The sequence below is a fragment of the Procambarus clarkii genome, chromosome 33, assembly GCF_040958095.1.
Source record: "Procambarus clarkii isolate CNS0578487 chromosome 33, FALCON_Pclarkii_2.0, whole genome shotgun sequence".
NCBI classification, from domain to species: domain Eukaryota; kingdom Metazoa; phylum Arthropoda; class Malacostraca; order Decapoda; family Cambaridae; genus Procambarus; species Procambarus clarkii.
In genome coordinates this window covers 11,883,366-11,902,163 of record NC_091182.1, presented here as the reverse complement: position 1 = coordinate 11,902,163, position 18,798 = coordinate 11,883,366, and the positions used below count along the sequence as shown (strand labels likewise).

General features: G+C 40.0%; 1 protein-coding gene across 1 annotated transcript; it reads right to left on the bottom strand.

The window, feature by feature from the left end:
• Positions 1 to 16,062: 16,062 nt before the first annotated feature.
• LOC138370725 (baculoviral IAP repeat-containing protein 8-like) lies at positions 16,063 to 17,020 on the bottom strand. The gene is made up of 2 exons (XM_069335323.1): positions 16,918 to 17,020; positions 16,063 to 16,733 (listed from the first exon to the last, which is right to left on the bottom strand). Exons 1-2 carry the CDS (start codon positions 17,018 to 17,020, stop codon positions 16,063 to 16,065), a joined length of 774 nt encoding a protein of 257 aa, XP_069191424.1.
• Positions 17,021 to 18,798: the final 1,778 nt, after the last annotated feature.

The window sequence follows — 18,798 nt, the reverse complement described above, 5'->3', positions numbered from 1 at the left end:
ATAGTCAAGGAGGATTTAAGGGATTTAATTGTAAATTGAGCAAAAGTATATTCATAGTAGTCATCTCTATCACAATGACACTGTTGCAGATAAATGTATCTCAGTAATATATAGCTGTGCCGCCACATTTTTTTTATTAGGCCTACAGTTGTGAATGGCTTTATATCCAGCTAAGTAGTAGAGTTGGATATAGTCTATACTTAGCCAAGTTTCTGTTAAAATAATGAACGATAAATTATAAGCATGGCAGTGTTACAATATACGTTGTAGCAGTAAATATTTCAATACACAGTATGGCTGTGTTAGAATACCACCTGTTGCATTAAGTTTTACAATATAAGGTGTGGCCGTACTTCAATACAAGGTGTGGAAGTATTTCAATACATGGTGTTGCAGTATTACAATACAAGGTGTTGCAGTAAGTGTTGCAATACAAGGTGTAGCAGTTAGTGTTACAATACAAGGTGTGGCAGAAAGTGTTATTATACAAAGTGGACAATAAGTGATACAATACAAGGTGTGGCAGTGCTTTAAAGTGTGGCAATGTTACAATACAAGCTGTGGCAGTATGTGTTATAATACAAGGTGTAGCAGTAAGTGTAACAGTATAACGTGTGGAAGTAATTTATTAAAATACAAGGTAAAAGAGTAAGTATTACAATAAAAGGTGTGTCAGTAAGTTTTACAAAACAAGTTATGGCCGTCAGTGTTACAATGAAAGGTGTTGCTGTAACTGTTACAATACATGATGTGGTAGGGGTTACATTACAAGGGGTGGCAGTAAGTGTTACAACACAAGATGTGGCAGTAAGTTTTAAAACACAAGGTGTGTCAGTAAGGGTAACAGTACAAGGTGTGGCAAGAAGTGTTACAATACAAAGTGAAGTGGTAAGATTTACAACACAAGGTGTGGCAGTGTTATAATACAAGAAGTGGCAGTGTTACTACACAAGGTGTGGCCGTAAGCGTAACAATGCAAGGTGTGGCAGTGTTATAATACAAGAAGTGGCAGTGTTACAACACAAGGTGTGGCAGTAAGCGTACCAACACAAGGTGTGGCAGTGTTAGAATACAAGGTGTTGCAGTAAATGTTACAATACAAGGTTCGGCAGCATTACATTACAAGGTTAGACAGTAAGTGTTTAAATACAAGATATATTCAACTTTATTGTTTGTTGGTTGGAGTATTGGAGATGGCTCTTACTTGGGACTGAAGAGATCACACTAGATTGCTTCACAGGACTTTATTGAGAGGAGATAATAATATAGGTCCAGCACAACCTAGGTTCTACGTGCTCTAGTCCTGGCTAAGTACTGGTGCCGTCCACTTGAGCAGGCACCCACCAGCTCTATGGTGTGTGACGTTAGAGGCCTACCGCCTCTGTGATTGGTTATACTCAACCTAAAATTTGAAGACTGACACCTCTCGGACACACTACCAAGTCGACGTCCCTTGTCGACAAATCTCTGGCTATCTAGTACATAGATTCTGAAGGACCTCGGTGGCTTGCTTAATGTCTTACAATGTAAAAGACCAAATAACACAATAAATGACAGGACAGGTGTGTGTTTATACTGAGACAGTTTGGCATGTTCACATAAAACTTATAACATAGTCTTACTCAGTGAAACACCTTGTGACAGAAGGTGATAGTAACAATGCTTAATTAGAACAAGAGCATGAAGAAAATATGCATGTCTAATCATCAGGTATGAACAATACATACTCAGAAAGTATTGTGTCCAAAAAATTATCCACATCTTGTGTCAATGATCTGTGTATGGACATAATACAAGACACTAATCTGAAACTAAATGGATCACGAGCATGACCTAATAACTACAATGAATTAATATTTCAAGAAAGAAAACAAATATGTACCCTACAAAATATTTACATGGACTGGACCGAGAAGGCTAACATCTTGGTGAAAGCAGTCAGTCAGTCAACTCTGGGGTGACAGGAGCTATTCCTTGTCAGGAATCCCAAGCCTTAATGTGGTTGCTTGAACACTAAGAAAACTCCTGAAGACATGAACTGTAACAATACAAATGGCACAGTAGACTTCACACTGGCATATGATTAAGAAACAAAACAAAGTTGAAAGATTAAATACATAGCAAAAGTAAATGCTTTTCACGACAATAATAGGACACGAGGTAGAGTACTGGGAAGTAAGGCAACAAACAAGAGAACTCAGTCGTCCAGGAGACTATAGTTTTCTAGTTTGGCGAAACAAAAACGGAACGATGACTGCACTTAATTACACATTCTGTCAATGTTAACACCTAGTTCAAGAGCACTATACAACTCTGGCTCTGACTGAAGGCCAGGAACTTATGAAACTGCATGTGTCAGACTCTCAACTGGGTAGTTAATCTCGTTAGCATCTAGACAGTGGACTTGGGGTGTGTGCACAGTAGAGACTAAAGCTTTAGATCTAAGATTATAGTTGCTGGCATGAGGTAGCTTTATGTCAACTGGTCTGTCAACCACTGTAGATGGTGTCACAATAGAAGATTCTGTCTGGGTAACTTCATTATCATCTTCTGCATCAGCCTCATCAACAGTCATTTTAGCCTACTTCATGTAGTCTAGGTGTTCATTTATATACTCTCTTCTTAACAGATTCTTAAGTTTGTACTTATTACTCTTGATTAGCTCTATTACCTTATATGGACCCAAAAATTTCTTAGTTATCTTGAACACAGGGCCAGACCTGTGTTGGTCAAGTTCCATTATTACAGATGCCACAGTTATCTTACTGGGCTTAGCTTGTGAATTTCTTGCTCGAGAAAACTCTGTTGTTGCATTAGACAAGTGTTCTCGTATTTTCTTGAAAACTAGTTGCATATGTCTACGCTTTACTTGATCATAATCATCTGAGTTATACAAAGGAACTCTGAGTGCACTAATCAATACATTAGGAAGGATCTTATCTGTGCCATAAAGAATAGCATGAGAGGTTTCTCCTGTTGAGGCATTAATTGAAAAATTATGCCACACTGTACTATGGGAGCGAACTGATCCAAATTACTGTTATGAAAACTCAAAGTGACTCTCTAAACATCTAACACTTTCCTGTTAGTACGCTCTGCTAACCCTTACTTGCTGTATTATATGGCATAATACAATATTTTTTGATTGTTTAATTAATAAATCACACAAACTGTTTAATATAATATTACTGAACTCAGGACCATTGTCTGAAAGGATAACTTTAAGTATACTGTATCTGCAAATTATTTGATCATGGATTGCACTGACTATAGTTTCTGCTGTTTTGTTCTGGATAGGAACTAATTTACAATATTGGGAAAAGTTATCAACCATTACGAGCAAGTGTTTGTTCCCCTTTTCTGTTTCTGCAAAAATTTTCAACAAATCCATTGATACTCGTTCCCATGGTGCTTTAGTCGCTCGGTACACATGAATAGGGTTTGGTCCCATGACTTGCCTTTAATGCTGTCAACAGTTCAAACATCTATCAACATAATAAGCAATCTTTTTAGCCATTTGAGCATGGCTAGCAGGAGCATCATTGATAATCTTTAATACATTTTGTACTAATAGTGATCTCAGACTAACAACAGATATTAGTTGATGACAGATGTCAGACTGTCAGACTAACTGACAGGACTTCCTTGGGGGGTCTCTAGCTTCACTATTCTACACAGTAAATTGTCTGTCAACACTAACTCTTTCAATGGTACTGGGGGGTTAGTGAATTAGACGAGAATCTTGCTTAGTCAGAAACATAATGATATGTGCCCATATGGGGTTTTGTCTCTGTTCTGTCTCAACTTCTGTAGCGTCTAATGCTGGGTAATTTACATGAATTGCAGCTATATATCAAGAAAAAGCATCAGCTACAACATTTTGTTTTCCTGGGATATAACCAAATGTTGGGTTGAACTCTTGAATTGTGAGCAAATATCTAGCAAATTTTTCCACGTGATTCTTATTCTTGAAAAAAAGGAATTAATGGTTGATGATCTGTAAGAACATGGACAGGATAATTATAAATTGTATTCCTGAAATATTTCAGAGTCCACACAACCGCTAAAGCTTCACGCTCAGTTACCCTATAATTTTACTCTTCTTTAGATATTGTACGGCTAGCATAAGCTATTGCATGATCTCTGTGACCTGTTTGAAGTAATGCAGCACCCAAGCTAACATCACTAGCATCTATGACTAACATGAAAGATTTAAAAAAATCTGGGTACCTAAGGACAGGTGCAGTGATCAGTGCTGCTTTGAGTTTATTGAATGACTGTTCTTGAGCTTCTTCCCAAACAAAATGTTCGTCATTTCTTTGCAACCTGTAAAGTTGGGCTGCTATGACAGAGAAACCCCAGTAATAAATGAACGATAAAATCCAAAAGATCTGTGAAAGGTCTTACGGCTTTTGCATTACATGTCTATGGAAAATCATGGGCAGCAATAATTTTGTATTCATTCAAGGTATTTCCTGAAGATTAACTGCTTGACCTAAGAAGTTAATCTTCTTTAAAAATTAGCACTTTGAGAGTTTTTTTTTAATTTGTTGTTGCTACTTTTGCAAGTACTTTCTCAAGCTTCTGGAAGTGTGTCTGAACATCTTGCATCACTATTATGAGATCATCGAGGTACACTCGAAGAGTACTACCTATCAATCTATGAAATAGATTCGTCACGAGCCTGGAAAAGGTTATTAGGTTGCTCTGCAAACCAAATGGCATTCTCTTTGAATGAAAATGTCCATTAGGAATACGAAAGGCTTTCACCTGTTTACGTTCCTCATCAAATGGGATTTGCCAGAATCCTTGCAACAAATCTGAAGTTGAGAATACCTTTTTTCGACCTATGTTTTGCAACAAATCATTTAGGACGAAGTGGGAAACAGTCAGGTATACTTACTCTGTTCAGCTTCTGATAGTCGTTTCTGGTCTCTATGTCCCATCTTGTTTTAGAACGATAATCAATGGAGTGTTCCTTGGTGAATTACTTTGCTATATTACATCATCCTGTAGCATTTCCTATATAAGTCTATCAGTTTCTGCTCTCTGAGAATGTAGTAAACGATAAGCTGGTACGTAATTGGTCTAGTTCCTGGCACAGGGGGAATTTTATGAGTAATAAGAGATGTAAGATCAAACGTTTCGCCTGGTAAAGTTACTGTTAAAGTAAAGTTACTGTTAAAGTAAAGTTACTATTAAAGTAAAGTTACTGTTAAAGTAAAGTTACTGTTAAAGTAAAGTTACTGTTAAAGTAAAGTTACTGATAAAGTAAAGTTACTGTTAAAGTAAAGTTAGAGGTAAAGTAAAGTTAAAGCTGCGCTATTCTTGTTTATAATTTCCTATAAGATGAATCACGGAGTCAGGGAACATCAGAAGGAATGAGGTGTTGCACTTGCACCTCTGTCTGAGATCCACATTCTCCTGATGTCAGTGCACACACAACATGCTCCACGGAGACATCATTCACCACTCGCACCATTAACCAGTAATGGGAAAAATCTACAATGTGGGTGCCAGACTGGAGATGGATGTTGGCACTGCTAGTGTTTGCAACGTTACAATGTAACTGTACCATCCTGCACTACATGAGAGGAAGGCTCAACATACTTACACGTTTCACTGTTTGCAATGATATCCAATAACTCATGCACTCCCTCAATCTTAACTTTAACTCTTGTGAGCGAGTGAGAGTGCAACACAGTTTCAGCAGCCGTAGAACCACTGAAATCAGAGATGGAAGCCGCTAGGCAAGCAAGACATTGACAATACGTTAGGGCGTCCCGTCCAGAAAGTCTCCATACTCACTTCCTGAGCAACCACACAACTACGATGCTTCAATTGAATGCCTGCTTTTCGGGTATGTTACTGTGACATGGGCCTGACAAACCAACGCTGGCAAGTCGGCTGTCAACAAAATAAACATAATTTTCCTGATGGTTGAACTCATGATCCCTTCTATACATACTACACAATGGAATGACATTGTCTTTAATACTAATGTTCCAACGATTGGGAAACAATGCAACATTTTCATCAATTATGGTGTACAACCCTAGTAATATGTCACCAGGAAAGCTGATACTGTTCACAACTAGACATGTTATAGAAAGCATGATGTCCTTTAACATGAGTGGATGGTTTATTTTCCCTTTGACTGTTACTTTATTCCCAGAAACACCACTCAGTAAAGTCATTGGTGACTCACTCACTGTAACAGAGTGCTTACTTGCAATATCTCTAAGAGCTGAAGTCTTGACAATATTTATTTTGGCACCTGTATCTACGAAGACCATGGACAAGACCCGACACTTGAAGACCATCACTAAAAACTGTACAATTCACTGTTTGTAACTTACGTTGCTTAGGGTGTCTGCGTCTTGTCTGGGGTCAAACTCACTTGGGTTTCGTCAACATCTTCAACTCGTCTTTTGTCAGTGTCCTCCTCTGTCAAGTGTTCAAATCTGTTTTGGGCAGCTACTGAATAAACAGGGAGGGGCACAAGTACTGGCTAACTTGGTTGGGTTAGAAAGTTGCTTTGAGATTCTCCAGTCGATGTGGTGTGAACAGTCTGAGCTCTTGGGTTCTGTGACTTGGTATTGTAGTTGGAGTGATCATTGTGGAGTGGCGGTTTGGCCACTATATAGAGCGGCGGTTTGACTTGGAAAGTTCTCTGAATCCTTCCTTAACCCCCTTCCCCCCAACTCCCTCCCCCAATGTTTACCGGTCAGAGTCAATAGTACCAAGTTCTGAAGATAGAAATTATCTCTGTATATTTTGGCATATGATTATGTGTTCTCTTGTGTGTTTATATACTGCTCTTATGTTATACCAGCAGTTGTATTTTGTGATATTTAATTAGTTCGGTGCATGCTCAAGGATTTATTTACTTGAAAATGTTTTGTTCTGTGGTTGAAATATTTTAAAGAGTACTAATGGTCTACTTGCAACGTAATACAGTGCCTATCGCGGCTCGGCGCCCGTCGCCAGCTTACTGTTCTCAGGCTTGTCAGCCGGGGCAGGTGCACTTGATCTTGCTCCTGGTTGTGGCACATATTTTCGGTCTAAGGACCTTGTAAGCTTCTGGGGTGTAATGTAACCATGTTTATGTGTGATGGATCGTAACTACCGGTCTACACCATTTTTGTGGAACAGGTGGTAGGTGATATTTTTGAATGACATATATGTGGTGGGAATCTAAGGACCTTGACTGATTATTATGTATCCTGATTGATACTGATTCCTCACCCACTAATTGATTATTGTGGCACCACCATCCTGTATCCTTGATATTGTAGCATGCTAGAATTAGTGTACCATTGTACTAGGATTGGAGCCTAGTGACAGCTAGTTCATAGGGTGTACAATTGATGTGTGCATGATAATGATTCCGAAAAGCTTTGATTGAAGCTATATTATATACTTTGGGAGTAGCAGTTGTAGAGATGTTTACTTATATTACAGTGTCTTGCCTAGATATGCCCCAGTAAACCGGTAAATTTTGGTTACTTTTACTTAACCCTAGACAATAGTACTGAAGACCAGGTGGCATTATTGAGATTTTGACCAGGTCAGTGTTTCCAGTGATGCTGTGAAGCATGAAGACACTACCGGAGTTTACCTCGTAGTTGGTAAAGGAGGCACAGGGACTACAAACCCGGACACCGCGGTGGTCGAGGCCGACGAGAAGACTCACCCCAGCAAGGCCAAGAACGATCTCAGCCACTTGAAGAGCTTGGGCCAAACGAGCCCCAGGAGGTGGACGTTCGAACCGAGCACCTATGGGTTCCAGACATAGATGGTCACAGCCCCCTTTAACCCGAGGCCCGCTTCCTTCATGACCCAGCACAAGGAAGAATAATATTTATTAATTAAAACAATTATTATTATAATAATATAAATATGTAATAATTAATACTATTCCGTCATTACTGTAACCACATACACTACACACTACCTTCATCACAATAACAACATACACTACACACTTCCTTCATTACAATAACCACATACACTACACACTACCTTCATCACAATAACCCCATACACTACACACTACCATCATCACAATAACCACATACACTACACACTACCTTCATCACAATAACCCCATACACTACACACTTCCTTCATTACAATAACCACATACACTACACACTACCTTCATCACAATAACCACATACACTACACACTACCGTCATCACAATAACCACATACACTACACACTACCTTCATCACAATAACAACATACACTACACACTTCATTACAATAACCCCATACACTACACACTACCTTCATCACAATAACCCCATACACTACACACTACCTTCATTACAATAACCACATACACTACACACTACCTTCATCACAATAACCACATACACTACACACTACCATCATCACAATAACCACATACACTACACACTACCTTCATCACAATAACCCCATACACTACACACTTCCTTCATTACAATAACCACATACACTACACACTACCTTCATCACAATAACCACATAAACTACACACTACCGTCATCACAATAACCACATACACTACACACTACCTTCATCACAATAACCCCATACACTACACACAACCTTCATTACAATAACCACATACACTACACACTACCTTCATTACAATAACCACATACACTACACACTACCTTCATCACAATAACCACATACACTACACACTACCTTCATCACAATAACCCCATACACTACACACTACGGCTATTACAATTACCACATCCTTTACTTACCTCTTAATTATTGTAAGGATTTACACACTGGCTTCATCAGTAAATAAACTAAGACAAATATACAAATAATAATATATGTCATTTGTTGTTGTTCAAGATTTGCTACCTGGAACAAAAAGTTTCAAGTAGCATCGGCTATGGTGAGCCCGTAGTGGTATATGTCATAATTTGCATGACTACAAAAATAAAAAAATATTTATAAATTTAATTAATTTTTTTTTTAAGGTATATAAGTTTTTTTTTTTAATTTTTATGGGATTTTTTTTTTTTTTTTTTTTTTTTTTACAAGAGTGTAGAGGAGAGGAGACTCACTGAGAGTGGGTGGCGCGGGAGGGAAGGGTCTGGACCTCCTTGCCACAGACCTTTGCCATCCAGTATGCCTGGGTTCGCTCCTTGCTGCGTCGGCGCTGGCTCTTGGTCTTTCGAAGAGCATGCCTCACGAGCTGGCGCTGGGCATCGCCAACGGTGAACACCTCATAGCGGCGGTCCATGATGGCTACTGTGGTCACAACACTGTTTATGCCAGAGACAGTGACAGAGATTCCTCGGGGTGGGACCTGATCTTCAGATCTAAGAACTCGAGGTAGTCGCTCTATCAACTGTATTACGGCGTCCCACATATATATGTGTTTGGAACTTATATATATACTTATAAATGTGGCTCATCAGGCTAATCTTGGTGTCTTTTTTGTCCATTATCCAATTATGTTCTTAATCTTTCTTAATATGAGAGATGCTGAAGCTCGGAGATGAGCCTTTTGTACTTGTTTTTGTTGCCTTTATTGTTGAATATAATTAAATTTCTTGTAAGTAAATAATTATTACTAAGAAAAGTTAAGTCCAGCACTTTATGCCACGTCCACTGGCCTTGTACAGGTCGTGCTATTACTGAACTGTTTACTGTTGAGGTTAACATTCTTGGTCAAATGTGGCCTTAATGTCCAAGTAAATATTGTAACCGCTGTCATCACTCGGCTCAGCCCTGGTATGTTGGTCCACAACATTTGTATACTGTCTAGGCACGCTGGGGGAACACGCTGCGGAGTTTCCGCAGGATTAAGTCGTATACCAGAGGATCTGACACTACATCGAGTTCTACTTTAGATTTAAGCAAGAAGGCATCCCAGGCGAACGATGGGAGCGAAATGTGATGGGAAGTGTTCAGTTTGTTGAGTGGTTGGTTGGTTGGATGGTTAGTTGTATGAATGGATAGTTAACTCTGTCTGCTACTGCTGTTCTGGTAGAACCCTCTTCTCTCATCTATGCATGTGATTACACTTCATCCCTCCTCATACTGCTAAAGCTATCTCCCTCAAACACACAATTCTCTTTGTTCTAGCCCCACATACTCTATGCTTCTGTAATGTATCGCACACACACACCCTAAAAGCTCCCAAGCTCGATATCTTGGCAGCAAAGTGGGTTGTCATTAGATCAGCCTTCTCCTGATTGCTGGTTGCAACAGTTCCATCCTCCCGGTATAAAGGCAGGATTGTGTGCTCAGATGAATATGCTTGCCGATCTTTATATAACTCTTTCACCAGTATACGACTGGTGAAAGATTTTGCTTGGCTGTTCAAGTCCCCCTTGAGCAAGGCCGAGTTGAGACCCGTGATGTGTGTTCTGCTGGTGTTGACGGTGTTCAGGGCTATGTTGAGGTTGGTGATGCAGTGCCTGGTTATGGTTATGTTGTGGTTGAGGGTGTGAAGGCAGGTGTTGACATTGTTCAGGGCTATGTTGAGGTTGGTGATGGTTATGTTGTGGCTGAAGGTGTGGAGGCTGAGAACGCTGGTTAGGGCGGACACGCCTACGCCCACTCCTTCTAGGCATATTCTGGCAGTTAGTGTTTTGATTTGGCCCTTTTACATATATCAAGTGATGTGTGGTTAGTCTCCATAGGTTGGCTTCCTTCTCACTTGCCTCTTTACTACAATATTACAAGAGGGGCGCCCGGCAGTGTCCAGGATAATCTCATACCCCCAACCACCATTCCTCCCCTCTTCCTTCCACCTCTCTTCACATCCCCCACTATTCCTACACCTTCCCTTCCCTCTTTACCCTTTCCCTCCCCTCCCCTCCCCTTTCTTTCCTTCTTCTCTCTGTCTCCGTCTTCCCCGTCTCCCTCGCATCTTCCCCAGTCCCACCCCATGTCCCTATCATCCCCCTCCTCACACTTGTCCTTACTTCACTCCCTTCTTTCCCGCTTTCCTCCGTCTGGCCTCCAATCGCCACCAGACAGCTATTTACATTCATATCAATATGTAAAGGGGAATTAGGCAGGGGTCTTTGTCTTTTACCTCCCCTTCCCCCTTCCCCCCTTTCCCTCCGTCCCTCCCTCTCTCCCACCTACCCTCCCTCCCGCCCCTCCTCCTGACTACCTCTCCTTTTATTATTATTCCCTTGTCCCAATCTTCCCTCATCTATCTCATGTCTCCCCATCAGTGTAACATTTTCCTGGGTCACAATTTTTACGATAAACTCTATGGAAAACACGTCAACGATTTCATTTTAAAATTCAAACGTATTACCTGAGGGGTTTAAATACTGATATTTTTTAAAAAAATAACTTAATCTATCCCCGACCATCCTACATCCAGCCCATATCCCAAACTATTCCCGCTGCAAAGTGGGGTGAGGGTAACCCAAGTATCTGGCCGCCAACTTTGGTCAGACACACAGATATCAGACTCACAAACTGATATTTCCTCTCATAGTATAGATGTATGCATATGTTATCAGCCTGCATTGTGGTGATTCCGAGGATCAACGTCCCCGCGATCCTGTCCCTGACCAGGCCTCCGGGTTATGAATAAAATATTATTTTGATAATTATTTTGATTATTATTATTTGTACTATTTTGATTATTATTGAGAAAACTAGCAGTACCCGGTCACGCGTTGCTGAGCCACAGCAACCTTTCCTGTCCCCCCAGTCCTCCCCACCATTCCCCCTTACCCGTCTCCTCAGTCACTCAGCCACCCAACCATTCCTCACTCCACCGTCCCTTTGTCCCCCCCAACATTCCCCACTCCACCATCCCCATCTTCCTTTCCACCATTCCCAACTCCTCTGTCCACTTTTTCCTCCCCACCATTCTCCATTCCTCTCATCCCCTCGTCCCCACCATCCCAAACACCTCCGCCCATTCGTCGTTCCCCACCATTACCCCCTCCCTTGTCCCCTCCTCCTCCCCACCATCTCTCACTTCCGTCCCCTCGTCATCCCCACCATTCTCCACTCCCTCGTCCGATGTTCCCAAGTGGTCTGATGTTCCCATCAGAAAATTGGGAACATCAGGTGATCTGATGTTCTCATCACTGAAATATAAGAAAATCAGTTAAAAAATGACATGAAAATGTAACATTGTGTCAAAATTTCAAAAAAAATTGGTAAAGAGGTTTCGAAGATTTCCCTCCCATGAAAAACACATGAAAAACACAACTTTTCAGAAAAAGCATGTTTTTTTACCGTCACAGACGTGACATCTATATGGTATATATATAAAACCTGCTCAGATGCGAATGGAACGTTGTGTGAAAATTTCAAATCAATCGGTGAAGAACTTTTGGAGATTAGCGGTTATGCACAAACGGACATTTACATTTTCATTTATATAGATGAGTAGGAGCCATGAGGAGGATTCTATACCCACTAACTTGGTACCCCCAAGCTATCACCATAAAAAAGCCACGCCACAACATGGTCAAGAGCAATGCAACTTATGATACCAGTGAATCCTCTAAGGTTCCTGAGGCTTACAACTGAAGCAAAATTAGCGTTTCAAGCATGATGTACAAAGGATTTTTTCATTGTTACATTACGTTAAAGTGATTTCATTGTACATTATTATTATTAGTAATGGTAATGTCTTCTCACAAACACAATACTATAGGATAAAAAAAAAAAAACCTTGGGAGTTATGGTATGTGAATTGAGCGAGATATCCAGGAACTTTGTTTCCAGAGTAGTATGGATATGGGTGACTATGTGCAGGTTGTGCCCTGCTCTTACTGTAGTTTTTGTCTTTGCCATTATGGTATTCGTGTATTCTTCCTGTTATTTTTCTGTAATTATGATGTGGCACTCTGGTGCCTCTTCTTGTATGCTTAACTCTATGTGCCTTGCTTCTGCCTGCTAATCATGTGTATGTATTTTGTATTTTTGTTTGTGTTAACGCTTCCCAGTTCTGTTTGTGTTACTTGCTGTTCTGTTATTGTCATGTTACTGTACTGTTCACGGTTTTGTCTTTATTTGTTCTGGTGGTTCGGCACCCTTGCTTTTATCATTGTATTTATTTGTATTTTTCCATTATATATATAAAAAAAGATGCTCGCTGGCTCGGCGCTCTCACCTCACCAAGTGGGACTTGTAAACAACCTGAGCAAGGGCAGGATGCGGTGTGGTTAACAGTTAATTTAACCTAGAATATTGTCGTAATTCTATAGCCAAAACAGCCAACTGAATTACCTAAACCAATAAAACTATTTCTTCACACCCAGACAATTCCACTTGAGTAGTGAGGAAGCTTATATATAACCAGAGGTACGTCCAAAGCCAAGAACACTCCAAGCTTACCTTCCACTCTCCAAAGTATTAGGTTTAATAGAGATATATAGTTTGTTGGCCAATTTATCATTGCCTTAATTTAGACAAAAGTTGGAACGGTTATAAGTGTGACACAGCAACAAAATAGGTTGGTGCAGATTGTTGCATTGTTCCACCTTCCTCACTACCTGATCATTCTTACCTATTTGTACCTATTTGGTCAACAGTACCATTATGTAGTGATGGACTAACAGTAAACTAATTTTTAAAATATTAATTTCACAGTCCCTAAAAAGCTAAAATCAAAACATAAAAATTTCCATTCCTAGTACTGCACCTATATGTAAGTAGTGAAATATACGCCTACGACTGTGCGCACCATCTGGCCAGGTGGCTCTATGAGAGCCAGCTGGTCTAGGTGTGGCGCGCGGTCATAGGCGCAAAGGGTTTGGGGGGAATTTTCCCGGAAGTGGGGCGTGTCGGACGGGTGTGAGCGTCCGGTGTTTGGGTATGTGGTCAGGAAAGATGGGAGATCAAGTTGTTGGGGGTGTAGGAGAGTATGTGGACTATTTGGTAGAATAAGAAATACAAGGATATGAGTGGAATATGTGGAAAGAGTAAATGAATATGTATGTGTGTTTGCCGTAGACTTAATCCTGTGTGTAGATAATAGTTTTGATGATAGTAAGTAAGTTATGTAGAGGCTGTGTGTAGGTGTGAGGGATCCCAACAAAGGTGGATATGTTGTTTGGGGTGGGGGAAGGGTGTTGGAAGGGTGAGGGGGCTTCCCCTCGGCGTGAGAGTGCTGAGGGGTCATTTGTGGTTTTGACATCCATTATTTTCTTGGAGCTATGCTCACAGCCGGAAGTGGGAGAGGAGGAGGGTAGGAGAGAGCAGAGTCCAGCAGGAGGGATGTGGTCCATTTGCCTTAATCGTTTTTTCAAGTCTATTTTCTTCGAGTTATGCAGCTGTGTTTGGAGATGATCCATGAGGGTAATAGTTCGACCATACATGGTAGGAAGTGTGGAGGAGAAGGAGGATGAGAAAGAGAGAGCAGTCACTCTTAAGTTGTGAATGAGATGAGGCAACAGTTGGTGGAGAAGGTCTGTTTTATGTAACAATGCATGGTATTGTATAGGTGACAGACCTGGACGGATGTGAACCATTACCCACTTACCCTTAAGCGTTTTTCAAAGTCCGCAGAGGGGTGTGTGTACTGCCCACTGGTCAGAGGGTAACTGAAGAGCATTTCCAAGTAGGTGATTATATCTTCCCGTCCCAGAGGGTACGTAATGCTTCCTTAGACACAGGCGGAAGTGACCGGGTATCCATTACCCACTGCGTTTTGTTAAGGAAAGGGAGATGTAGCTACGGTCAGCGACTCCGTCTGTTCCACTTACCACCCCCCCTCTCTCTCTCTCTCTCTCTCTCTCTCTCTCTCTCTCTCTCTCTCTCTCTCTCTCTCTCTCTCTCTCTCTCTCTCTCTCTCTCTTTCTCTTTCTCTCTCTCTCTCCCTTAGACGAGCAATGTTCCACACATACAAAGTAAACATATATAAGACAATGCGGAAAAACATAGTTTTGAGACTATTATTAAATTGACTTGTTCATTATCCTCGAGTTCAACACTCTCACTCTCTCTCTCTCTTTCTCTCTCTCTCTCTATCCCTTAGGCGAGCAATGTTCCCCACGTACAAAGTAAACACATATATAAGACAATGCGGAAAAACATAGTTTTGATACTATTATTAAATTGACTTGTTCATTTTCCTCGAGTTCAACACACACCTGTGAAATATCCACACTCATTCTTACAACTTCTTCTTCAGTCCTATTATTGCCAGTAGTACTACTAATAGTAGTGTCACTACCTACTCTACACCCCCCAGTTAAAAGGCTGGGGGACAGCACCTCTTCAACGGTATTCATAAAATATAATGCGTTATTCCCCCTCTGATCAGCAGTCGGACCAGCTAGTACACAATGAGGGATGGTGTTACTACTACTTCTATCACCACGATCTCCATCAGCAGGAGCAGTAGCGGGCGTGGTAGTGGTGTGTGTAGGGAGACGAGCACGTGCAGTGCGTGTGGCACCAGCAGGGGTTACACCAGCCACGTCCTGGTCGTTACGGTCACCTGCACCAATGTGTGAGGGGAGGCTATCACCGTAATCGACTGGAGTAGGGGGGAGGACACAACCACCTCCTCGGTGTTTGTGTGTATGTGTGTGTTTCCCAAGAATATGAAGATATTCCCTCCGGAGGTGGTTCTGGTGGTGCTGCTGCTGCTGCTGCTCACACCGCGGCTACTAGCTTTCTCCAGGTAATCTAAAAAATAAAAGTTTACATTACTAGCATAAAACACACACACACACACACACACACACTCACTCACTCTTCCCATTATTGTTATTATTTGTTACATCAATATTAGCAAACAACAACAAGAAGCATCTTAGCACAATATAACTCGAATTAAGGGAAACATACCACGTATTATTGCTAGGGCTTGACCTAAGCGTTCATCGCCATCTGAGTGAGGAGGAGAGGCTACACCGGCGGCAGAGGCTCGTGCGGTCATCTTGGATTTTGGATGAGTGTTTACCCTACCAGGTCAGGGGCGAGCTATATACCCCCTTTCAAGAGGGTGCCTCCTTACCACACACCTCCACCTCCCACAGCGTTAATAATAATAATAATAAAAATAATTAATAAGGATAATATAAAAGAATCAACTTTAGATTTGTTTATTAAGAGATAATAGGAAGAAGTAGATGTACTACATCTCCTCGACATACAGGACATTTGTCACATCTTGTTACACAATCCAAACATATTACCATATGCCTACACGGAATGAGAACAGTGTTTATTTCTTGAGTGAAACACACCTTGCAATAAAACCTAGCTACACCAGGCATTGCATTCTCTTCCACACGTTCATCTACCTCCACTACTGGGGGAACTGGGCGGGGGAAAATAACACCTTGGGACGATAATACTTCTAAGGGAGATTCAGTTACCGCATCTGTGTCCTCACTTTCATCCACTCGATCTAAAAACCATAACAACACCTCTTCACAGTTAGATTCGCCAAGGAGAGGTAATATATCCTTTTTAATCTTGAGGTATTCTCTTAGCGCACCTCGCAGGGCGGTGTACGGAAATCTTACTGTAGCAGCGAGTCCATTGAAATAATCAAGTACATGCAGGAGCGCGTTAATCAGTGTTTCGTCAATGGGTTTTGTCAGTCGAGGAGAGGAGAAAGGAACCGCATTTTTAATGAAAGTTCGATCCTTCTTCAAGTTTAAGTAGATGCAGTTGGGGTAATAACGGAAGTGGAGCATCCAGGGGTCGTCCGAAGGTATGAAGTTAACAAGTCCACCACCACAATAAAAGCATCGTATATGGTCTCCAACTCCTAAGAAAAAAAGAAAAATATATAAATATTTTTTTATAAATAAATAAATAAATGAGAAAGCAAATACTAGTACGTCTCAGACAGACTTGGCTCGTGTGATTACATTAAGACAATAATAATAATAATAATAATAATAATAATAATAATAATAATAATAATATTATTATTATCTTCCACTACTCACCACAAGAGAAAAAGCCAGCACGGGACAATTCTGCTGGAGACTGACCACACATATCAGGCCAGATGATTCCAAATGATGCCAAACAAGACTTATACTCCGCCATCTCCGGGTATATGGGCATAGAGAATGGTAGAATTCCCGAGGTTTCCGCGCTCCAGTCCACAGCACCTGCAATTATTAAAACAAATAATAATAATATATATATATATTATATATATATATATATATATATATATATATATATATATATATATATATATATATATATATATATATATATATATATATATTGGTGTATACTGGCAGCAGGTTTTCTTTCAAACATGTTTCATTGAATATGACCGCATATTCTGTATTTATTATTTTCTGGTTTAGGGCTTCTATCCCTCTAACTATTTTCTTAGCATCAGGGCTTAATTGAAATAGGAGTTCTCCAAAACTCATTTTCGTACTTTTAAGGTGAAGAAAAGAAGTGATTTACTATAGAGTGTATTACACTTATTTGTATAATTTGCACGACGTTTCGAACCTCCATGGTTCATTCTCAAGTGAACAGATCTTACAATACTAGTTGATTTTATACCCGCATTAGGTCAGGTGATAATACAATGAAGGTGAAAACATGGGGGGATACATAAGGGATAAATGTGAGGTGAAACATAGAGGCTGCAGAAGGCTTATTGGCCCATACGAGGCATCTCCTATCTAAACACAAAGATTAATCCAGTGTAATTGGCCTGTTATGTTGGACATTGTCTTCTGTGTTGGCATCGATATGTTCTTGTCTTGTCCTTACTCTCATGGTGGGTAGAGTAAATAGTTCCGTGATTTGGGTGTTCATGGTAGGTCGCTCTATTCTTATGTGAATTGCCTCAAGAATTTGTAATCTTCTTTCATCTTGGGTTTTGTCTATTATGCAGGTATTCTTGTTCAACATTTCTCTTGTTAGAGTGATTTCATGGGCTTGTCTCATGTGTTTCCTAGGGGCACCGGATTGAAGATTAGCAGGTCAAACGCCTCGTCAGCTTGGTCGCGTCATACCTATGTACTTAGATTGAAGGTTACATCCTTCGTGGGGGGCAAGTGTACATGTATACAACGCTTGACTGCTGTAGAGGGTTCTCCGTCGGCTTCGGGCTGTTTTGATAAGGAGTTCGGAAGTCTTCTTGGTTGTGTACAATATTATCAGGTCTATGTTTTGGTTAGGAGTAGTGATTTTTACTCCTTTACGGATTATTTCTTTCATTATTCTTTCCTCTTTTATATGTTCACTACATATATATATATATATATATATATATATATATATATATATATATATATATATATATATATATATATATATATATATATATATATATATATATATATGTTTCATTGAATATGACCGCATATTCTGTATTTATTATTTTCTGGTTTAGGGCTTCTATCCCTCTAACTATTTTCTTAGCATCAGGGCTTAATTGAAATTAAGCCCTGATGCTAAGAAAATAGTTAGAGGGATAGAAGCCCTAAACCAGAAAATAATAAATACAGAATATGCGGTCATATTCAATGAAACATGTTTGAAAGAAAACCTGCTGCCAGTATACACCAATATATATATATATATATATATATATATATATATATATATATATATATATATATATATATATATATATATATATATATATATGTATATAACTGATTAGAACTTGCGTTTCTAATCAGTTGTGTATTTGTGAAGTCTTTAAAAATATATGTATATATATACAGCACCGCCTTAGACTAATTTCTATAGTGAACGAGATGTGAAGGGATATATCAAGCTCTCCTCAACTTAGAAAAAAAAATCGTAGCCTGGTACAAAGTCAATATAAAACCTCATTGTTGAGATTA

What these genes read in the sequence shown, in the direction of transcription:
- LOC138370725 (XM_069335323.1), bottom strand. Translation starts at nt 17,020, where the DNA reads ATGGCGGAGTATAAGTCTTGTTTGGCATCATTTGGAATCATCTGGCCT. An exon ending in TGCTGGCTTTTTCTCTTGTG is followed by an intron (nt 16,734 to 16,917) that starts GTGAGTAGTGGA and finishes TTTTTTTCTTAG; the next exon opens with GAGTTGGAGACCATATACGA.